General features: G+C 49.5%; 1 protein-coding gene across 1 annotated transcript in view; it reads right to left on the bottom strand.

Annotated features, from left to right (window-relative positions):
- syt17 (synaptotagmin XVII) overlaps window positions 1-24,800 on the bottom strand; it is a 92,110-nt gene extending 67,310 nt beyond the window's left edge. Inside the window, 4 exon segments of the mRNA XM_072479821.1 lie at window positions 13,030-13,175; window positions 22,720-22,756; window positions 22,759-22,867; window positions 23,634-24,800. Coding sequence (XP_072335922.1) covers window positions 13,030-13,175; window positions 22,720-22,756; window positions 22,759-22,867; window positions 23,634-24,800 — 1,459 coding nt within the window.
- Window positions 24,801-24,859: the final 59 nt, after the last annotated feature.

Here is a 24,859-nt window from a genome sequence, read left to right on the forward strand (position 1 = left end):
TGGAGGGCATGTCTGATGAAGAAAGGTTGAGGGAGCTAGGGCTTTTCTCACTGGAGCGAAGAAGGCAGAGAGGTGACTTGATAGAGGTGTACAAGGTGATGAGAGGCATGGATAGAGTGGATAGCCAGAGACTTTTCCCCAGGGTGGAAATGGCTGTCACGAGGGGACATAATTTTAAGGTGATTGGAGGAAGGTATAGGGGAGATGTCAGAGGTTCTTTACACAGAGAGTGGTGGGTGTGTGGAATGCACTGCCAGCAGAGGTGGTGGAGTCAGAGTCATTCGGGACATTTAAGCGACTCTTGGACAGGCACATGGACAGCAGTAAACTGAAGGGGTGTAGGTTAGTATTATAACCTGCCTGCTTAACACTGGCTGGGGACTAATGGCAATCCCCAATCCTTAGCGAGTATGAGCTTCCCCAATGAGGGGGTGGAGAAATCATTAGCAGGTCCCTGCATAAATAAAGCTGGCCAGTTTGGAACCAGCTAGCGAGGAGTGAGCAGCAAGGGAGTTACTGCTGCTGTTGTATATACATTATTGTAAATAAAGTTTTGTTTCTGTTCTACAAACTCGTGCTGGATTCTGCGTGGCCCTCACAACACTGGCGACGCAGGTTAAAGTGAATAGCTGTCTACACTGCTGAAGCCACCTCCCTGGATTTTTGTTGGATACAGGTTGGAAGTTGTTTTCTATTATACCATGCCTCTGTACGGACGTTTGGATGTTTTTGATGCTGCGCTGGAAAGTTGGAACCCGTACGCACAACGGATGGGTTACTATTTCTGGGCAAACAACATCACTGAAAACGAGTGCCAGGTGGTCATTTTGCTCACCGCCTGTGGCCCGCATACGTTTGGGGTGATTAGGAGCCTTACGTACCCAGCTGCGCCTTGCACCAAGGCGTTTGATGAACTTGTGACCTTAGTGGGGCAACATTTTAACCCAACCCCGTCCACGATAGTCCAGCGTTACCGGTTTCATACCATTGAGAGGAGCCCAGGAGAATCCCTTGCAGAGTTTCGATCCAGGCTACGCAGGATTGCGGAGTACTGTGATTATGGTGAGCCATTGTCAGAAATGTTACACGACCATTTGGTTTGCTGTATTAACAACATGGCCACGCAGAGAAATTTATTAGCCGAGCCAACATTGACTTTTCAACAGGCGATTCAGATAGTATTGTCCTGAGAGAGCGCAGAACGGGGAGTGTAGGAGCTGCGGGGAATGGAGGTGCACGCCTTGGGGCGCAACCCTTTCCTTTCAAAGACGTCTCCCTGCACCCCTGCGGTACCTTGGGTGGGGCGGTGTCCGGATCGATGCCAGTGTCCACCAGATGTTCCTCCCCGAAGGGAGCCTTCTCCAGAACCGATTGATGAGGAGTCATGTCCGTGTCAGACTTGTGGGCGTCGACCCCCGTCGCGGACGCCGGTCCTGTTCTGACCGAAACTGGGACCAGCCCAGGGGCCGTACCTTCCATTTGGATGAACCTGCGGCGAATAATCCCAAGGACGTGGAGACGGAGGACGACTGCCTGCAGCTGCATTGTGTGGCAGCTCCCCGTGTGGCCCCCATTAAGGTGACAGTACGGATCAATGGTCACCCGCTTGAGATGGAGTTGGACACTGGCGCAGCGGTCTCCGTGATCGCCCAGAGGACATTCGACCGCATCAAGCAGGGTATACAGACCCTTACATTAACCGACACACAGGCCAGGTTGGCCACCTACACAGGGGAACCATTGGACATCGCAGGAACTACGATGACCCCTGTTGATTATGGACGCCAGGAGGGGCGGTTCCCACTTATCGTGGTGCGCGGCCATGGGCCCAGCCTGTTGGGTCAGGACTGGTTGCGCTATTTGCGGCTGCAATGGCAGCACATCCTTCAAACAAGTTCTGGAGGGTTGACGGAGGTACTAGGACAGTACCCAGATGTATTCCAGCCCGGTTTGGGGAAGATAAAAGGGGCCGTAGCCCGTATCCAGGCCGAACCAGGAGCCACGCCGCGATATTTCCAGGCGCGCCCGGTGCCTTATGCCTTGCTCGAGAAGATAGAAGGTGAGCTCACTCATTTGGAGTCCTTGGGTATTATCAGGCCCATCCGTTTCGCTGACTGGGCAGCACCAATTGTACCTGTAATGAAGCCAGATGCCACAGTTCGCTTGTGCGGCGACTATAAACTTACGCGCAGCTTGCAGGCGGACTCGTTCATGAACAAAGAAAAGTACAGCACAGGAACAGACCCTTCGGACCTCCAAGCCCGTGCCGACCATGCTGCCCGACTAAACAAAATCTTCTACACTTCTGGGGTCCGTATCCTTCTATTCCCAACCTATTCATGTATTTGTCAAGATGCCCCTTAAACGTCACTATCGTCCCTGCTTCCACCACCACCTCCGGCAGTGAGTTCCAGGCACCCACTACCCTCTGTGTAAAAAACTTACCTCGTACATCTCCTCTAAGCCTTGCCCCTCGCACCTTAAACCTATGCCCCCTAGAATTGACCCCTCTACCCTGGGAAAAAGTTAAAATAGAAATTACATATGAGTCACGCCTACCTACACTTGGAGCTGGACCCTGCCTCCCGGTCATATGTAACTATTAATACACACCGGGGCCTGTATGAATATACACGGTTGCCCTTTGGGGTATCCTCTGCCTGTGCTATTTTTCAACGCGTCATGGAGGGCATTTTGAGAGGTTTACCGCGTGTCGCTGTCTACTTGGACAATGTTTTGACGTCGGAGCAGGAACATTTGGAAAATCTGGAGGCTGTCCTTAGACGCTTCTCAGAGGCTGGAGTCCGTTTATGTCGCACAAAGTGCGTATTTCAGGCGAAGGAAGTAGTCTACCTGGGTCATCGGGTGGACCGCGAAGGTTTGCACCCCGTCGCAGAGAAGGTGCGCGCAATTCAACATGCCCCCGCCCCGACTGATACTTCGCATCTTCGTTCTTTTCTCGGCCTCATAAATTATTACGGGAAGTTCCTCCCCAATCTGGCATCTACTCTGGCCCCCTTACACATGCTGCTAAAGAAAAATCACACCTGGCTTTGGGGTCAGCCGCAAGAAACCGCTTTCCGGCGGGTAAAGCAACAATTGTCGTCGTCGGGGTTACTAACCCACTACGATCCTGGAAAGCCTTTGCTCATCACATGTGATGCATCCCCGTAAGGTATTGGGGCTGTCCTGTCCCACAAGATGGAGAACGGGGCCGAGCGACCGATAGCTTTCGCCTCCCGCACATTGATTGCAGCGAAAAAGAAGTACGCGCAGATCAGGAAGGAGGGCCTTGCGGTGGTCTTTGCGGTGAAACGCTTCCACCAGTACGTGTATGGCCACCATTTCACTATCGTGACTGATCATAAGCCCCTGCTGGGACTTTTCCGAAAGGACAAACCAATACCGCCCATTGCTTCCGCACGGATCCAGCGCTGGGCTTTGTTGCTCGCTGCCTAAACGTATTCTCTGGAGCGTAAACGAGGGACGCAGATAGTGAATGCCGATGCACTGAGCCGATGGCCTTTGTCGACCGGCCCCCATGTCGACCCCCAGAAAGTGGTTGCAACACTAAATTTTATGGACACCTTGCCTGTCACGGCATCACAGATCCGTGAGTGGACCCAGACGGAGCCAGTCCTATCAAAGGTTCGGCACATAGTCCTGTATGGTGGGCAGCATAGACAGCTCCCAGGCGAGTTGCGGGCATTTTCCTCCAAGCTGTCAGAATTCAGCGTGGAAGACGGCATCCTCTTGTGGGGGTCGCGTGTGATTGTCCCGGAAAAAGGACAGGAGCTGATACTAAGAGAGTTGCACAATGGGCTTCCAGGTGTGACCAAAATGAAAATGTTGGCCCGGAGTTATGTCTGGTGGCCTGGCCTCGACACCGACATTGAGAAGGTGACCAAAAACTGCTCCATTTGCCAGGAGCATCAGAAGCTTCCGCCGGCCGCGCCCCTACATCACTGGGAACGGCCTTGCATGCGGATTTCGCAGGCTCTTTTCAAGGATCCATGTTCCTTCTATTAATCGATGCTCAGTCCAAATGGCTAAAGGTGGTGGGCACAACGTCCTGCGCAATGATCGAGAAGATGCGTTTGTCTTTCAGCACGCATGGCCTCCCCGAGGTGCTCGTCACGGACAACGGCACTCCTTTCACAAGTGAGGCGTTTGTGAGGTTCATGAAGATAAACGGCATACGCCATATCCGCACCGCTCCTTACCACCCGGCTTCCAATGGGTTGGCGGAGTGCGCAGTGCAGACATTCAAACGGGGCTTAAAGAAGCAGTCTTCCGGGTCTATGGACATGAGACTGGCTCGTTTTTTGTTTTCATATAGGACCATTCCATATGAGGTGACTGGGGTAGCTCCCGCGGAACTCCTGATGGGCCGGAGACTTTGCACCCGCTTAGCATGGTTATCCCGGATATTGGCGCAAAGGTACGCCGCACTCAAGAACGGCAGGGATATGGCCTTTCTCGGCGTTGGCCGATTCGGCAGTTCGCGCCTGGTGACCCGGTGTTCATTTGAAATTTTGCTGGTGGTGCCCAGTGGGTCCCAGGCGTTATCCTTCGACGAACGGGCCCTATCTCTTACCAGGTGCAAGCCCAGGGTCGTCTCCAGCGCAAGCATGTAGACCACGTTCGGTACCGAAGGCTGCCCCCTAAGATATTCAAGATGTTGAGGGCTATGGACAGGGTAAACAGTGAGAAACTGTGATCCTGAGAAGTCTAAAGCACAGATAGCAGAAACCATATTCTACCACGTGGGTGTCGAGATGTCAGCAAGGGGAAGTAGTGGTTACACAATTGCATGATGTTGAACATGTTTCACAGTCTGAGCTCTCTTCAAGGCAATATCCTGGCGGCATTGTAAAGCATCTACCTTTTTCGACCTTTAAATCTTCCCAAGGCATGGAAAGGTCAAGCAGCACCATGGAACCATAACAAATTGTGTCAAAAACTCTACTTTCTCCCCAAAATCAGTAAGGATGCTCACACCTGAATAATTGATAGTGTGTGCGAGCTTGACAAAGGTGCACTGGCTGAGTCACAACTGACAGCGGAGGAAAGGGGACTGAAGGCACCTAATGAGGAAGAAGAAAGATCTGATCATACAGACTGGTATAGAGAGGATATTGGTGCCTGTATGTTATGGACAGGGTATTGGTGCCTGTATGTTATGGACAGGGTATTGGTGCCTGTATGTTATGCACAGGATATTGGTGCCTGTATGTTATGGACAGGGTATTGGTGCCTGTATGTTATGCACAGGATATTGGTGCCTGTATGTTATGGACAGGATATTGGTGCCTGTATGTTATGGACAGGGTATTGGTGCCTGTATGTTATGGACAGGGTATTGGTGCCTGTATGTTATGCACAGGATATTGGTGCCTGTATGTTATGGACAGGATATTGGCGCCTGTATGTTATGGACAGGATATTGGCGCCTGTATGTTATGGACAGGATATTGGCGCCTGTGTGTTATGGACAGGATATTGGTGCCTGTATGTTATGGACAGGATATTGGTGCCTGTATGTTACGGACAGGATATTGGTGCCTGTATATTACGCACAGGATTTTGGCGTCTGTATGTTACGGACAGGGTATTGGTGCCTGTATGTTATGGACAGGATATTGGTGTCTGTATGTTATGGACAGGATATTGGTGCCTGTATGTTATGGACAGGATATTGGTGCCTGTATGTTATGGACAGGATATTTGTGCCTGTATGTTATGGACAGGATATTGGTGCCTGTATGTTATGGACAGGATATTGGTGCCTGTATGTTATGGACAGGATATTGGTGCCTGTATGTTATGGACAGGATATTGGTGCCTGTATGTTATGGACAGGATATTGATGCCTGTATGTTATGGACAGGATATTGGTGCCTGTATGTTATGGACAGGATATTGGTGCCTGTATGTTATGGACAGGATATTGGTGCCTGTATGTAACGGACAGGATATTGGCGCCTGTATGTTATGGACAGGATATTGGTGCCTGTATGTTATGGACAGGATATTGGAATCCTGTATGTTATGGACAGGATATTGGTGCCTGTATGTTATGGACAGGATATTGGAATCCTCTATGTTATGGACAGGATATTGGAATCCTGTATGTCATGGATAGGATATTGGTGCCTGTTTGTTATAGACAGGATATTGGTGCCTGTATGTATTGGACAGGATATTGGAATCCTCTATGTTATGGACAGGATATTGATGCCTGTATGATATGGACAGGATATTGGTGCCTGTATGTTTATGGACAGGATATTGGTGCCTGTATGTTATGGACAGGATATTGCAGTCCTGTATGTTATGGACAGGATATTGGTGCCTGTATGTTATGGACAGGATATTGGTGCCTGTATGTTATGGACAGGATATTGGTGCCTGTATGTTATGGACAGGATATTGGTGCCTGTATGTCATGGTTACAGATGGAGTTCATGCAGCACTATCTGCATGATCCTTGCAGGCTAGTGTAACATAATCCTCCCACAATGAGCAGCCTATAGAAGCTGTCAGGGAATAGTGAGTATTGCTCCTCCAACATCACAACTTTCTTACCAGAGGGACTGTAGGATACCATACAGTGGGTGGCATTTTAGTTATTGCTACAGGAGAGTCTCAGTCACAAATCACATACCCAACAATGTTTTCTCTTGAGAATTATACCTGGTGCTATTGAGAAATTCAAACATTATTGCACAAAACTATTGTTGCTAGATTTAATCGAGAGTTAGCCTGCAAGGTGCAGGCATTGTGAATGTTGCCCACAAAGCTGCTCTGTGAATTTCTTTTGTGCTGATCACAGAATTCTAGAATAATACAGCAACGGAGGAAACCATTTCGCCCATCAAATCTGCACCAGGTTTTCCGAGGAGCATTGAGGCAATCCTCACTCTCCCGCGCTTTCCTCATATCCCAGCAATTATTCCTCCCTCCCTCATTTATCCAATTCCCTTCGAGGAACATAGGAACAGGAGTAGGCCATTCTGCCACTCGAGCCTATCCCACCATTCAATGACATCATGGCTGATCTATGACCTAACTCCATACTCCTGCCTTTGGCCCGTATCCCTCAATATCTTTACTTCACAAAATTCTATCCATCTCAGATTTAAAATGAACAACAATTTAACTTCAATTGCTGTGTGTGTGTGAGAGAGTTCCAAACCTCTATTACCCTTTGAGTGAAGAAATGCTTCCCAAATCTCTCCTGAACGCTCTGGCCCTAATGTTTAGCCTATGCCCCCGAGTTGTAGAATTTCCAACCAGTGAAAATTGTTTATCTTTATCTACCGTTTATCCATGTTAATATCTTAAATACTTTGATCAGATCACCGCTTAACCTTCCACATTCTGGCAAAAACAGGTCTAATTTGAGTAATCTCCCATCGTAACTTAACCCCTGTAATCCAGGTATCATTTTTGTAAACCTACGTTGCTCTCCCTCCGAGGCCAAAATATCCTTCCTAAGGTGTGGTGCCCAGAACTCAGCTGTGCAGAGCTCAGATGTTTCTGCTCCATGTCTCTATCATAAAGCTATATAAATTCTTAAGACACCACACAGCTACAGTAATCTTTGCATAACACTTAATGAATTCCCCCTCAACTGTTCCAATTCAATAACACAAAAATAAACCAAAAACCCTTTTCAAGGGCATGACCCAGCACACTGTATTCTCACTTGAATGGGACTGGTCCTTTCCCCAAGATTCAGATCCAGTCTCAACCAGCAGTTTCAAATTTCTTCCGGAAATCAATTATATCATTAAAGTTAACAAGGCAGTTAGCCACAACCAATATGCTTTTGCTGGAACAGTTTTTAAGACAGAGAAATTACTTCTTTCTTCTTCTGCAGTCCAAAGCAGTCAAACTGAAACCCCCTCTCACCTCGCAGCCACAGCCCAATGTGCTACAAGTCACATGACAAGAGACTAAACCTTTCTTAAAGGGACTCTCACATGACACAGAGTTCTGCATCAATCTCTGTCTCCTCTCATTGTCCCTTTCATGTGGGATTGTAGCTCCATCCACAGTCCAAAGATGTGTGAGTTATGTGGATTGGCCATGCTAAATTGCCCCGTAGTGTTCAAACGTTAGGTGGGGTTGCTGGGTAACGGGGGGGGGGGGGAGGGTGGAGGTGCGGCCTTATGTAGGGTGCTCTTTCAGGGGCCGGTGTAGACTCGATGGGCCGAATGGCCTCCTTCGGCACTGTAAATTCTATGATTCATATCCATTCCATTTCCGGTTAGAGTGCAGAAATTGTCCAGCAGGCAATAAATGTTGATGCTTCTGTAAAACATTAGCTGACTTCCAAGGAAATATGCCTCTTGAGTATTAAATCATTATTTCAGTGTCCCCGTGGTATGTCTGACATGAGCTTCTGATTTCCTAAGTGCTCTGTTTCTGCGTTACGGTTCCGAACTAGAGTTTAAAAAAATCATTTTATGGGATGTGGGTGTCGCTGGCTAGACCACCATTTATTGCCCATCCCTAATTGCCCTTGAGAGGGTGGGGGTCAACTGCCTTCTTGAGCCACCACAGTCCACGTGGTGTAGGTACTCCCACTGTGCTGTTAGGGAGGGAGTTCCAGGATATTGCCCCAGCGACAGTGAAGGAACGGCGGTATATTTCCAAGTCAGGATGGTGAGTGTCTTGGAGGGGAACCTCTAGGTGGTGGGGTTCCCAGGTATCTGCTGCTCTTGTCCTTCTAGATGGTAGTGGTCTTGGGTTTGGAAGGTGCTGTCGAAGGAGCCTTGGTGAGTTGCTGCAGTGCATCTTGTAGATGGTACGCACGGCTGCCACTGTGCGTCGGTTAGGGTTAGGGTTTGAATGTTTGTGGAAGGGGAGCAATCAAGCAGTTTGCTTTGTCCTAGAGGGTGTCGGGCTTCTTGAGTGTTGTTGGAGTTGCACTCGTCCAGGCAAGTGGAGAGTATTCCATCACACTCCTGACTTGTGCCTGGTAGATGGTGGACTGGCTTTTTGGTGGGGGGATCAGGAGGTGAATTGTTCACTGCAGGATTCCTAGCCTTTGATCTGCTCTCATAGCCACAGTATTAATGTGGCGAGTCCAGTTCAGTTTCTGGTCAATGGTAACCCCCAGGATGTTGATAAAAGTAAATTACTGCAGATGCTGGAATCTGAAACAAAAACAGAAAATACTGGACAATCTCAGCAAACCTGACCCCATTTCCAGTTCTCCCCAGCTTCGACAAAGAGTCCCCCAGACTCTCAACGTTCGCTCCGCTCCCTCTCCACAGACACTGTCAGACCGGCTGAGGTTGTCCAATATTTTCTGGTTTTGTTTCAGATTGTTGATGGTCATTGACAATGGCAGCAAAGAGTAGCTCTGGTCTCCCGAGGGATCATCCATTAACTCTCCTGGAATTCTGAAATGATGCTGTATCATGGACTGATGCAGAATAAATGCATCACAGCTGCTATCGAAGAACAAAGTGACATTTCTGTGGTGTGAAATCATCTGAACATCTCTGAAGAAGTCTCCCTTCGTACTCATGATATACTCCCCCGTACTCAGTGCGGGGACGACATGCGGAGATTTGTTGGTCACATGGGTACCATTTCTCATATCCTCAACATTTTGGAAATGGAATGGGTGTGATCATTCTGCGTGACGTCCGTTTGGTTTTCCTTTGCCATCAGGAAAACAGGTGTTTGATTGACAAAGGAGTTTAGAGTTACGGGAACAAGTAAGGAAGTGGAATTAGGGCCACAATCAGGTCGGGGCAGGAGGCTCGATGGTCCGACGAGCCTCCTGCTGGTCCCATTTCTTATGATTTTATGAAACAGAGAAAAGAAAGACTTGGAATTGTTTAACACTTTTCTCAAACCTCATGACATCTGAAAACATTACAGATAATGAAATATTTTTGAAAGGTTGTAACTGTTGTAATGAAAGAAATCATTCAATTTATATCCATCGAGCCCAGCCCTGTGATAATGATAATTAACATTTCTTGCGATGTCAACGGAGAGATAAATAGCAGCCAGGACACCAGGCCAAACCTCACTGGAATGGTGTCTTGAAATCTATTCTGTTTCCCCCAGTGAACGAGGCATCTGCCTTTCGCTTATCGTACAGATAGGAACGACTGATCCGGGAGATAGCTCCTGCAGCATCCTGAAAGGATCTTGTGGCAGAGAAACATAATGTGTCCTGACCATCGCTACTTCAGGAGGAAGCATCTTTTCTTTGTGGTTGTTATTATGTGAGACTGGGGCAGACGATGTGGTTCAGTAACTGTCTGTCAGTGAGCTAAAAGCTTGGCTTCCTCCGACATTCCCAGTTGGGATTAATGTGATTTAGAATCGCAGGTCCTGGAGTTTGCAGGAGTGACTACATTGCAGGAGTCATTCTTGGACCCGGAGGTGCTGACCCCCCCAGAATTGCAATCCCGTTCCCGAGGGCTCTAAGGAAAATTCAGATGAATTCACATCCTTCCAACCTTATCGCTCTAACCTGCTGTACCAGTAATTGACAAACAGAGTGCAACAGTGCAAAGGCACAGCAAAAGACAGAAAAATAAGAGGAAGTCGAAATATGCAAGATGTTCAGTACAAAAATACAGAAATCACAGCAAAAATCGAGACTTTTGTTGCAACAAACAACCTTGCTTTAAGATACACTGGAAAGCAGGGCAGGCCCATTTTATAGAAGCAATGGGACACGGTTGGGAACTTTCCGCAAGAACTAATTTAAATAAATATGTAGAAATGCATCATTATGCCATTTGAGTCACATGTCACTACACATAGCCAATCAGCTAATTATGTTTCACATGCTCAAATTTACACCCCCGCTTTCCGCTTACCCCAGAATGGAGAGCAAAACCTCACAAAATCAGCCTGAAAACTTCACCCGTCTATATAAATACTGAGTGCAAACTGCCTGAGTTTCAGTCCCACAGGATATGATTCCATAGAATCATGGAATCCCTACAGTGCATAAGGAGGCCATTCGGCCTAGCGATGCTCCGAAAGAGCACTCCACCTGCCACCCCGCGCCCCCCCCCCCCCCCCCCCCCCCATCCCCATAACCTACCTAAATTTGGACACTAAGGGGCAATTGATCATGGTCAATCCACCTAACCTGCACCTCGATGGACTCTGGGCGTTCTGAGAAACACAAGTTGTAGTGAGGAGCTGAAGGAAATGGTTTTGGAAAAATTGATGGGATTAAGGGCAGATAAATCTCCCGGGCCTGATAATCTTCATCCCAGAGTACTTAAGTAAGTAGCCCTAGAAATACTAAATCCATTGCTGGTCATTTCCCGAAACTCTTTGGATTCTGGAATGGTTCCTACAGATTGGAGGGTCGCGAATGTAACCCCGCTATTCAAAAAGGGAGGTAGAGAGAAAACAGGGAACTATAGACCAGTGAGCCTAACGTCAGTATTAGGGAGGTTACTGGAGTCCATTATCAAGGATTTCCTAGCACAGCATTTGGAAAGCAGTGGTGAAATCAGACAAAGTCAGCGTGGATTTACGAAAGGGAATCATGCTTGACAAATCTACTGGAATTCTTTGAAGATGTAACCAGTAGAGTTGACCAGGGAGACCCGGTGGATGTGGTTTATTGAGACTTTCAGAAGGCTTTCGACAAGGTCTCACGTAGCAGATTACTGTGTAAAATTAAAGCACCTGGGATTGTGGGTAGTATCTTGAGATGGATAGAAAGCTGGATAGCAGGGAGTTCACATCGGGCAGGATTCTCTGGCCATGCCTGCCCAGCGACCAGAAATTACCGGAGCAGGCTTGAAGGGCCGAATGGCCTCCTCCTGCTTCTATATTCTATGTATGTTTCTATGAATGAAACCCACGAAGATATGAGGAGAAGGTGCAAACTCCACACAGACAATCATCCAAGGCTGGAATCGAATCTGGGTCCCTGGCGCTGTGATGCAGCAGGGCTAACCACTGTGCTGCCTGGGTCCCTGGTGCTGTGAGGCAGCAGTGCTAACCACTGTGCTGCCTGGGTCCCTGGTGCTGTGAGGCAGCAGTGCTAACCACTGTGCTGCCTGGGTCCCTGGTGCTGTGAGGCAGCAAAGCAATGCTAACCACTGTGCCACCGATATGAATTCCTTGTTCTTATTAATTACTATGTTTCCAATCACCCTATTTATGCAAATATTCTGAAGTTTCTATTATTCTCTAGTGAATCACTCCCAGATCTCTCATTCTATGTGGATGAATCTTTGATGTCATTACTCGATGTGATGTCATTACTCAATATTTAGTCACTTCAAGATATTCATTAGTTTCGATTTAATTGTATTCAGGTATCCATTATTTCCTGTACATCAGGCACATCAAACAACAAGAAACAAAATCACCCTCTCCACAAAGCGGTATAGTAGTCATTGAAATGTGAAAGACACAGCATAATATGCAATAACTCCTTATTCAACATTGGCTCTTATATTTCAGCTGTCACGTAAACATCTGCCAATTCTATTTGGAATAATGTGGAAACTATTCATTCTTGGCCAAATCAAAAACTTTATTTTGCGGTTAAAAGAGTTTGAGAACAGGTTGCATGGACTAGATTTGTCTTGCCTTGACTCTAGCAGATTAAAGGGTGGTCCAATTGAAATGTTAGGGATGATGAAAGGATTCGATGAAATAGATAAAAAGAGAAACTATCGCCTCTGGCTGAAAAGTCTAGAACAAGGGGGCTGCACTTTGAAAATGGCGCAAGGCCTTTCTGGGGTAATACCAATAAACACCTCATAATGCAATGGAGAGTGGAGATCTGGAACTGTCTCCCTCACCCCAGGAAAGTTGTTGCGGCTGAGGGTCAATTGAAGATTTCAAATCCATCAGCAAGGGATTCTGGTTCAGCATAGGAATGAACCCGTACAAAAGCAAGGTGGGTAGATGGAGCTAAGGTGCAAACCAGTCATGATCTGATTGAATGGCTCATAGTTTCTATGTTGAATGAAGTATGCAAATAGAAATACATTTTATGCATCTCAGTCTTACTTGAAATCCTTCTTGTAAAACTGTAGCTGGACCGTGACGTATCTGAGGAGCTCTTTCGGTCAGGAGAGATGCCCTGGGGAGTTGGTGGGGGATCGCTGTTGGCATCCTCGACATCCGCTTCTTGATCAGTATTACGACCATCAATTCTGGTTAATTGAAGAAAAACATTTTTTTCAAGCTATGTTCACGATTGGTCCTATTCCATACATTTCTGTAAAATTCCTTGACCCAGATAAGGTGTTGCCAAGATTATTTTACCTTTAAGATGTTACTTGGCGTTATTAATCATTTTTCCTAAACTCACTCTAATCTAATGCAACATTTTTCGATGATAACAGAAAAGGGCTCAACCAGATAGTGAAATTTACAATTTTACAAAGTGGCCTTGAGTTGATTTTAGACACACAAAGAAATGTATATCTTTAAACAACATAATTCGGACAGAATTAGTGACAGTCCTTTCTCTGTAACCAACTCTGCATTTACATGATAAATGTAGTTCTCGTGTAAAGCACTTGCACCGAGTACTGATGCTAAGATGCTTTTTTTTCTCAAACATGCATCTGTTTCTAGTTTATCTGCCATCTCCCCTCACACGCTCTCTGAGATCTTGTCTGAGATCCCCTTCTTGCTTAACCCTATTCCCACCAAACAGCTGACCACCCAATTAATCTTCTTGGCTTCCTCACCATGTTAGCCGATGATGATAATGATTCCCTCTCTCTTCAAATATTGCTCTTCCTTTCAAATCTGCTCTCATCATAGAATTTAGAATTTACAGTGCAGAAGGCCATTCGGCCCATCGAGTCCACACCGGCTCTCGGAAAGAGCACCCCACCCAAGCTAACACCTCCACCCCATCCCAATAACCCAGTAACCCCACCCAACACTAAGGACAATTTTGGACACTAAGGGCAATTTATCATGGCCAATCCACCTAACCTGCACATCTTTGGACTGTGGGAGGAAACCGGAGCACCCGGAGGAAACCCACCCACACATGGGGAGAACGTGCAGACTCCGCACAGACAGTGACCCAAGCCGGGAATCGAACCTGGGACCCTGGAGCTGTGAAGCAATTGTGCTATCCACAAGGCTACCGTGCTGCCCTCACCTCCTCCTCAACAAATCTCCCGCTTGCACCATGTCCTTGCGAACTGGTAACCCATCTCAAACTTTCTTTTCCTCTTCAACATGTCAGTTCCCTAATTCTAATTCATCTTTCCCATAACTCCATGTTTGAACCTATCTGATCAGGTCCTAACTCTGCACAGAACTGAAACAGCCCAAATCAAAGTCACAAATGGCATCTGTATGGTTGTGACTACGGTGTATTATCCCTTCTTACTCTCTTGAACTTTAACAGTTGGCCATGCCTCCTCCTTCAGTAATTCTCCTCGAGTTGTGTTGAGTTGAGTGCCCACATTTGGTTCCACTTTCCTGTGTCCAGCCATAACTAATCTATTTCCCACAATGGCTTCTCTTCCAACACCTGCAATGTCACCTCTGGAGTCCATGAAGGACCTATCATTGGCCTCCTCCTTTCTCTTAAAAGGGAAAGATAGACAAAACAAAACCACAGCTCCCTGATTGATAAACGAGGCAGAAATTAAGATAAGGGAAAAAAAAGTGTGCTTGTGACTGGTGTCAGGTAGAAAATGCAGCTGAGAACCCAGAGGAACACAGAAGGATCAGAGGGAGGAGAAAAAGCCCACGAGAGAAGTGTCATGTGAGAGTACCTTTAAGAAATGGGGCTTTATCAAATAGCTGTAGTGGATGTACCTTTAAGAAATGGGTGTTTATCAGTGATGTCAGAGTGTGGGTGGAGCTGGGCTGTCTGTCTGCTTTTACTTTTGCTTTGGGCTGTCTGCTACAGGGTCTGTTTAGTTTCGTTTTAGATTTGGAAAAGCTGCAATCTCAGCGAGATGTGCATGAATCTCTGCAAGCTTATGAATGTTTGTTTGGTGATTTCAACGTGGTAACTGTTCTCAGTAGTGAAGTTAGACCTGATGTCTTTCTGTACAAAGGGTTCTTTTTGTCTTATGGATGTTGCAAGGAAAGATTAAGAGTTAGTTATAGAGTACTTTATTCTTTGGGGGATTTATCGGTGTTGATAGTTGTTAAGATGTTTACTGGGGGTTTATAAAGTGTTAACTGGTTTCATAAATAAACATTGTTTTAATTTAAAAGTACTGTGGATCTCTGTTACATCACACCTGTAAAGTGGGCCCGTGTGCTCCCCATAACCACAATCTATTAAAAGTTGTGGGTAAGGTGAACTCCATGATACACTTTGGGGTTCTCTAAACCCTGGCCCATAACAGAAGAGAAGAAGGATTATGAGAAGGATCACTGGCAACCAACGATATTGGGACCCTTGCTTTTCCTGATGTATATTAATGTTTTAAAATACATTTTACAGTACCCAATTCATTTTTTCCAATTAAGGGACAATTTAACGTGGCCAATTCACCTACCCTGCACATCTTTGGGCTGTGGGGGTGAGACCCACGCAGACACGGGGAGAATGTGCAAACTCCACACGGACAGTGACCCAGAGCTGGGATTGAACCTGGGACCTCGGTGCCGTGAGGCAGCAGTGCTAACCACTGCGCCATTGTGCTGCCCCTCCTGATATATATTAATGATCGAAAGTATTGTAAATTGTGAAGACAATGTAGAACTTCAAAAGGACAGAGACAAGTTGGTGGAGTGGGCAGAGAGGGGGCAGGAGAAAGGATTCATTGGCAATCTAGTTGTGAGAGAACCCTTGGGGATGAGTGACCATAATATGGTAGAATTCTTTATCATGGTGAATAGTGAGGTAATTGATCCTGAGACCAGGGTCCTGAACCTCAATAAAGGTAACTATGATGGTATGAGGCATGAGTTGACTATGACAGACTGGCAAACATTACTGAAAGGAAGGACAGTGGACAGGCAAAGACAGGCATTCAAAGAATGAATAGGTGAATTCCAAAAGTTGTTTGTACCTATTTGGCGCAAGAGTAGAAAGAGAACTGTGACCAAACCATGGCTTACAAGGGAAATTAGAGATAGTATTAGATTCAAGGAAGTGGCATTAGCAAGAGAACAGATTGGAGGGTAACTAATGTAAGCCCGCTCTTCGCAAAGGGAGGTAGAGAGAAACCAGGGAACTATAGACCAGTGAGCCTAACGTCGGGAGTGGGAAGTTGCTGGAGTCCATTATCAAGGATTTCAGAGCACAGCATTTGGAAAGCAGGGGTGTAATCAGACAAAGTCAGCGTGGATTTACAAAGCGGAAATCAGGTTTGAAAAATCTACCAGAATTCTTTAAAGATGTAACAAGTAGAGTTGACCAGGGCGAACCGGTGGTTGTGGTTTCTTTCGGAAGGCTTTTGACAAGGTCTCACATAGCAGGTTAATATGTAAAGTTAAAGGGCACGAATCTCCGCTCCCCCGCCGGTTGGGAGAATCGCCTGGGGCGCCATTTTTCCCCGCGACGCTGGCCCGACGCCCTCCCGCGATGCACCCAAGCGGCGAGATCGGCCCCGTCGAGTTCTGCGCAGCGCAGGCCGGAGAATCGCCCGGGACACCCAAAATGGCGATTCTCCGCCACCCCAGCTATTCTCAGGCCCGGATGGGCCGAGCGGCCTGCCCAAAACGACGGGTTCCCCCCGGCGCCATCCACACCTGGTCGCTGCCGGCGGGAACAGCGCGGGAACGCTGGGGGGGGGGGGTCCTGTGGGGGGGCGAGGGGGGTTCTTTCACCGGGGTAGGATTCAAAAGGGGTCTGGCCCGTGATCGGTGCCCACTGATCGGCGGGCCGGCCTCTCTGAAGGAGAACCTCCTTTCCACCGCGCCCCGCAAGATCCATCCGACATCTTCTTGCGGGGCGGCCTCGGGGAGAACGGCAACCGCGCATGCGCGGGTGACGCCAGTTAGGCGGCGGATGACGCGGATGTCGGTGCAGACTCGATGGGCCGAAGGGCTTCTTCTGCATTGTATGTTTCTGTGATTATCATTTAAACATGTTTAGCCTGAATTGGCATGAATTTGAGAAAAGTAACCAATGTATTCTCCAGTGTGCTGTATTTTTCTTTGTTCTTTGAACATAAGAACATAAGAATTAGGAACAGGAGTCGGCCATCTGGCCCCTCGAGCCTGCTCCGCCATTTAATGAGATCACGGCTGATCTTTGTGGACTCAGCTCCACTTTGTTCTTAGGCAATCTCTATACTAGACGTGTGTTCTGAGTCATAAAATGCATGGCAGTAGATACCTGTATCACATGGAAATGTAGTGCCTCAGATAACATTCTGTTCCAACTTAACATTGGAATGAACTAAAGTGAACATTTGATCTTGGTGCATTTGTGCATTTCACCAAATCCATTTCAGCTGGTTTCTGCTACTGAGCCATTTCAAATGGCATCTCCACTTCTGATTATTTTCACAAAATATTGGAATAAATAAGAAGATTTTCCTTTCAAATTGTATTATATTGCTACAAATTGTATTATATTGCTACAAATTGTATTATATTGCTACAAATTGTATTATATTGCTACAAATTGTATTATATTGCTGGACAGGTAATTTAATGGTCACCCTACTCATAAAATAGCATTTTATTTAAGTATTAAACAGAATAAATATAGAATTAAATTACATTTCAAGAATTAATTATGCATATGTAAACAGTCTCTGTTGTATATTTTTACATCAGATGTTAAATACATTTCATAGAATCATAGAATCCCTACAGTACAGTACAGGATAGGCCATTCGGCTCAGCGAGTCTACACTGACCTTCTGAAACAGAATTTGTTTTACATCTGTTTAACAGATGTTGAGCAGCGGACATACAGAATTATTTTAAAACATGTATTTTTCACAAAACATACAAAAATCAAGAACAGTATTAATGACTGGTGAACAAACAATATGTACACATTCACTCTGTGATAAATGTAAGAAATTGTTTTTTTATATTATGTTTCATATCTGGGGCAGTAATGTTATTAAAAACCCTAGTTAAAAATACATACAGGCAATATGTCACCTAAAGCTGTGATTAAAGAGTCATAAAAGGCGAGGTAATCACTCCTTCCAACCATTTACTTGGTTACAGATAAAGGGCTAATTGAACATTGTTGATATCTGGATGGTTCCCTGCAGTGTAGATAATTCATGAGGGATTGTATTTAGTCATAGCTAAACAGGTCATGGAACTTAGTGGGATACATTTGATGTAATTAATGGGAGGAGCCAGGCTTGTCTGTAGTTATGCAGTCTGCTATAAGATTTACAGTGGAACAACAGTTTGCTATAGGATTGGAGTCTAACAGAAGTGTACTGGATTGGCTCTTGAAAGGGTTCTCTCTGAACGTATCTACACAGATAAACAAGTAATTGGTTTTGCGAACTTTATTTATAAGTAGCATTTGAACTGTATTGGGTTGCTTAATTGGAATTAGTAGCAGGTATAGATAGTAAGTTCATGTTTTTTCTTTCATTTAAGAACTGGTTACCTGATAATTGTAAAGCTATTTCTTTGATGTTAATGTGGTTATTTCTACATTTAAATTAAAGTTTGTTTAAAAATAATAGATACCTATTGGTCAGAAACCTTCACTGCATTTAACCAGTACTAGGTACAGACTTGAGGTGCAGTCAATAGATTCATGGCTGGACAATGGGGTTAGGCTGGCTGCCTCTTTTATGGCCAACACATAAACAGGACAAATGGCCTCATTCTGTTTGTTTTATGAGCTCCAATATCCCCCCCCCCCCCAATTACCCACTCACTGCCAAGTGCCTTGAAGATGTTTAATTTCGGGAAAGTCATAAACAAGACTTTTTCTTGCAATAAGTTAGAATATGTGGGATCAATTTTAAAATCAACTCTTATGTTTCAGCCTATTGTTATTTCCAGCGAAATTTGGGAAATTTTCAGGTTTGTTTCTGTATTTGGCACTGGACTAAAATGAACCTCTCTTCAGCAATGTGTCTCCCAGCAGAGAGACACAGACTCTCCTCCAGCAGAGATAGACTCTCCCCAGCAGAGACAGGCTCTCCTCCAGCAGAGACAGGCTCTCCCCCAGCAGAGACACAGACTCTCCTCCAGTAGAGAGACACAGACTCTCCTCCAGCAGAGACAGGCTCTCACGAGCAGAGACACAAACTTTCCCCCAGCAGAGACACAGGCCCTCCCCAGCAGAGACACAGGTCCTCCCCCAGCAGAGACAGACTCTTCCCCATCAGAGAGACAGACTCTCCCCAGCAGAGAGACAGACTCTCCCTCAGCAGAGAGACAGACTCTCCCCCAGCAGAGGGACACAGACTCGCCCCAGCAGAGGGAAACAGATTCTGCCCCAGCAGAGAGACACAGATTCTCCACAGCAGAGACACACCCTCTCCCAGCAGAGACAGACTCTCCCCAGCAGAGACAGACTCCCCAGCAGAGTCAGACTCTCCCCCAGCAGAGACAGACTCTCCCCCAGCAGACAGACACAGATTTTCCCCCAGCAGACAGACACAGATTCTCCCCCAGCAGAGACAGGCTCCCCCCCAGCAGAGACAGGCTCTCCCCCAGCAGAGACAGACTGTTCCCCATCAGAGAGACAGACTCTCCCCCAGCAGAGAGACAGACTCTCCCCCAGCAGAGAGACAGACTCTCCCCCAGCAGAGGGACACAGACTCGCCCCAGCAGAGGGATACAGATTCTGCCCCAGCAGAGAGACACAGATTCTCCACAGCAGAGACACAGACTCTCTCCCAGCAGAGACAGACTCTCCCCAGCAGAGACAGACTCTCCAACAGCAGAGTCAGACTCTCCCCCAGCAGAGACACAGACTCTCCCACAGCAGAGAGGCACAGATTCTCCCCAGCAGAGACACAGCCTCTACCCCAGCAGAGACACAGACTCTCTCCCAGCAGAGAGACACAGATTCTCCCCCAGCAGAGAGAGACTCTCCCCCAGCAGAGACAGGCTCTCCCCAGCAGAGACACAGACTCTCCCCCAGCAGTGACACAGACTCTCCCCCAGCAGAGACACAGACTCTCCCCAGCAGAGACACAGACTCTCCTCCAGCAGAGACACAAACTCTCCCCAGCAGAGACACAGACTCTCTCCCAGCTGAGAGAGACAGACTCTCCCCCAGCAGAGACCCAGACTCTCCCCAGCAAAGACACAGCCTCTCCCACAGCAGAGAGACACAGATTCTCCCCAGCAGAGACACAGACTCTCCCCAGCAGAGACAGACTCTCTCCCAGCAGAGAGACACAGACTCTCCCCCAGCAGAGGCGTAGTCTCCCCCAGCAGAGGCATCGTCTCGCCCAGCAGAGGCATCGTCTCCCCCAGCAGAGACATAGTCTCCCCCAGCAGAGACAGTCTCTCCCCCAGCAGAGACAGTCTCTCCCCCCAGCAGAGACAGTCTCTCCCCCAGCAGAGACAGTCTCTCCCCCAGCAGAGACAGTCTCTCCCCCCAGCAGAGACAGTCTCTCCCCCAGCAGAGACAGTCTCTCCCCCAGCAGAGACAGTCTCTCCCCCAGCAGAGACAGTCTCTCCCCCAGCAGAGACAGTCTCTCCCCCAGCAGAGACAGTCTCTCCCCCAGCAGAGACAGTCTCTCCCCCAGCAGAGACAGTCTCTCCCCCAGCAGAGACAGTCTCTCCCCCAGCAGAGACAGTCTCTCCCCCAGCAGAGACAGTCTCTCCCCAGCAGAGACAGATGCTCTCCCAGCAGAGACAGACTCTCCCCCAGCAGAGACAGGCTCTCCCCCAGCAGAGACAGGCTCTCCCCCAACAGAGACAGACTCTCCCCCAGCAGAGAGGCACAGACTCTCCCCCAGCAGAGAGACACAGACTCTCCCCCAGCAGAGAGACACAGACTCAAACCCAGCAGAGAGACACAGACTCTCCCCCAGCAGAGAGACACAGACTCTCCCCCAGCAGAGAGACACAGACTCTCCTCCAGCAGAGACCAGACTCTCCCCCAGCAGAGACACACACTCTCCCCAGCAGAGAGACTCATATTCTCCCCAGCAGAGTAACATACTCACCCCCAGCAGAGACCCAGCCTCTCTCCCAGCCGAGACAGACTCTCTCCCAGCAGAGAGACACATACTCTCCCCCAGCAAGACAGTCTCTCCCCCAGCAGAGAGACAGACTCTCCCCCAGCAGAGACAGACTCTCCCCAGCAGAGACACAGGGCGAGTTTCTCCACTCCCGCGCCAGTTGGGAGAATCGCCTGGGCCGCCAACATTTCCCGGGACGCTGGTCCGACGCCCTCCCGCGATTCTCACCAAGCGGCGGGAACGGCCCGGTCGAGTTCCGCGGGCCGCAGGCTGGATAATCGCCGGAGACACCCAAAATTCTCCGGCACCCCCGCTATTCTGAGGCTCGGATGGGCCGAGCGGCCAGGCCAAAACGGCGGGTTCCCCCGGCGCCGTCCACACCTGGTCGCTGCGTCGTGAGCAGTGCGTGAACGCTGGGGGGGGGGATCCAGCACCGGGGGGGTACCTTTAAATGTGGGGTGGCCCGTGATCGGTGCCCACCGATCGTCGGGCCATCCTCTCTGAAGGGGACCTCCTTCCTTCCGCGGCCCCGCAAGATCCGTCCCCCATCTTCTTGTGGGGCGGACTCGGAGAGGACGGCAACCACGCATGCGCGGGTGACGCCAGTTATGCGACGCCGGCCGCATCATCTATGCGGCGCCGCCTTTACACGGGCGACAAGGCCTGGCGCGTGTAGATGACGCGGCCCCGATACTGGCCCATTGTCAGGGCCTGAATCGGTTGGGATCGGGGCCGTTCCGCGCCGTCGTGAACCTCAACGGCGTTCACGACGGCGCGGCCACTTCGGCGTGGGAGTGGAGAATCCCGCCCACAGACTCTCCCACAGCAGAGAGACACAGACTCCCCACCAGCAGAGACAGACTCTCCCCCAGCAGAGACAGACTCTCCCTCAGCAGAGACAGACTCTCCCTCAGCAGAGACAGACTCTCCCCCACCAGAGACAGACTCTCCCTCAGCAGAGACAGACTCTCCCCCACCAGAGACAGACTCTCCTCAGCAGAGAGACTCTCCCCCAGTAGAGACAGACTCTCCCTCAGCAGAGACAGACTCTCCCCCAGTAGAGACACAGACTCTCCCCCAGTAGAGACACAGACTCTCCCCCAGTAGAGACACAGACTCTCCCCCAGTAGAGACACAGACTCTCCCCAGTAGAGACACAGACTCTCCCCAGTAGAGACACAGACTCTCCCCCAGTAGAGACACAGACTCTCCCCCAGTAGAGACACAGACTCTCCCCCAGTAGAGACACAGACTCTCCCCCAGTAGAGACACAGACTCTCCCCCAGCAGAGACAGACTCTCCCCCAGTAGAGACAGACACTCCCCAGCAGAGACACAGACTCTTCCTCCAGCAGAGACAGACACTCCCCCAGCAGAGACAGACACTCCCCCAGCAGAGACAGTCTCTTCCCCAGCCGAGAGACTCCGGGAGGCGGCACGACATTAATCTGTCTTTGAGTGGCCAATGATGTCTGACAGCCCAACTCAGACACAGTGGCAAGGCCACACACTGGATGGCAGTCTGGGATTAACCTGGTGGTGGACTTCTCTCAGTTCCGGGCTAAGTTACGGTCTGAAGACTGTTGCCTCCCCCAATGTTAAAAGAGAAACAGATTTACAATGAGACTTACAGCCAGGGCGGGGTCTGTGCAGGAAAGGGCCCCAGATTTCCACCTCGTCTTCACCGGACTGGCAGCAGCTGCAGTTATAACATTCCTGACAACAGTTCCGACAGGTCCACCTGCACAGGAGGAAGTCTGAGATTCTCGACAGAAGGCTCTGTGCCTCGGGAAAAGATAATGCAATTAGCAGCGAGTGGCTGGACAGCCTCACAACACAGACAGCTCGGGGGGACACACAGGGGGACACACAGGGGGTACAGACAGGGGGTACACACAGGGGGTACACACAGGGGGTATACACAGTACACACAGGGGGTACACACACGGGGTACACACAGGGGGTACACACAGGGGGGTACACACAGGGGGTATACACAGTACACACAGGGGGTACACACAGTACACACAGGGGGTACACACAGGGGGTACACACAGTACACACAGGGGGTACACACAGTACACACAGGGGGTACACACAGGGGGTACACACAGGGGGTACACACAGGGGGTACACACAGTACACACAGGGGGTACACACAGGGGGTACACACAGGGGGTACAGGCCTCGGCAGCCAGGCCTCGGCAGCTGCTTGGAGTCTTTTGTTTCCCGTTGACTTTTACCACAACAGACAAAAGAATACAAACTGCTGCGGGGAGGAGCGTTTACCTCAACTTAAACTAATAATAAAAAGGAAACTTGTGTCATAGAGCGAGGGTGGATTTTAATTCTTGGTAGGGGTTGGAAAAGGAAAGCTCACCTGGTTTATTGGTTCCAGCTGTCCTTTGGGAGGGTCACAGGGAGGGAGGGAATGGGGGAAAGAGAAAAGGAGAGAAGTTTAGTGTTATCACCAGAAAGACTTTCCCCATCAGCAGTGAAACGCGTTGGTAAAGATGCTGAGAGTGAATGGCCACCCCGGGGAGACTGTGGGGGATGAGGCTGGGCTGGGAACAAGTGCAGGGTGTGGAGGGGGCGCAGCTGGAGGGGGCGCAGCTGGAGAGGGCACAGCTGGAGGGGGCGCAGCTGGAGGGGGCACAGCTGGAAGTGCACAGCTGGAGCGGCATAGCTGCAGGGGCATAGCTGGGCACAGCTGGAGGTGGCACAGCTGGAAGGGCACAGCTGGAGGGGCACAGCTGCAGGGGCATAGCTGGGCACAGCTGGAGGTGGCACAGCTGGACACAGCTGGAGGGGGCACAGCTGCGGGGGCACAGCTGCAGGGGGACAGCTGCAGGGGCACAGCTGGGGGGGGCACAGCTGCAGGAGCACAGCTGGAGGGGCCACAGCTGCAGGGGCACAGCTGGGCACAACTGGACATAGCTGGAGGGGGCACAGCTGGAGGGGGCACAGCTGGAGGGGGCACAGCTGGAGTGGCAAAGCTGGACACAGCTGGAGGGGCACAGCTGGACACAGCTGGAGGGGGCACAGCTGGAGTGGCACAGCTGGACACAGCTGGAGGGGTGCAGCTGGAGGGGGCACAGCTGGAGTGGCACAGCTGGACACAGCTGGAGGGGGCACAGCTGGGCACAGCTGGAGGGGGCACAGCTGAGGGGGCACAGCTGCAGGGGCACAGCTGCAGTGGCACAGCTGCAGGGGCACAGCTGCAGGGGGCACAGCTGCAGGGGGCACAGCTGCAGGGGACACAGATGCAGGGGCACAGCTGGCCACAACTGGACATAGCTGGAGGGGGCACAGCTGGAGGGCACAGCTGGAGGGGCACAGCTGGAGGGGCACAGCTGGACACTGCTGGAGGGGCACAGCTGGACACAGCAGGAGGGAGCACAGCTGGAGGGGGCACAGCTGGAGTGGCACAGCTGGACACAGCTGGAGGGGGCACAGCTGGACACAGCTGGACACAGCTGGGGGGCACAGTTGGAGGGGGCACAGCTCGACACAGCTGGAGTGGCACAGCTGGACACAGCTGGAGGGGACACAGCTGGAGGGGCGCAGCTGGAGTGGGCGCAGCTGGAGTGGCACAGCTGGACACAGCTGGAGGGGACACGGCTGGAGGGGCACAGCTGGACACAGCTGGAGGGGCACTGGAAGATGTTGCGCTCTCAATCAGCTGGACTGTCTCTATGGAAACTGTGTCCATAAGGCTGACGCATCGCCTGAGCAAGAAAAGCGAAGGTGAAAAGCGAGAGGAGAGGATGT

The sequence above is a fragment of the Scyliorhinus torazame genome, chromosome 17, assembly GCF_047496885.1.
Source record: "Scyliorhinus torazame isolate Kashiwa2021f chromosome 17, sScyTor2.1, whole genome shotgun sequence".
Classification (NCBI taxonomy): Eukaryota; Metazoa; Chordata; class Chondrichthyes; order Carcharhiniformes; family Scyliorhinidae; genus Scyliorhinus; species Scyliorhinus torazame.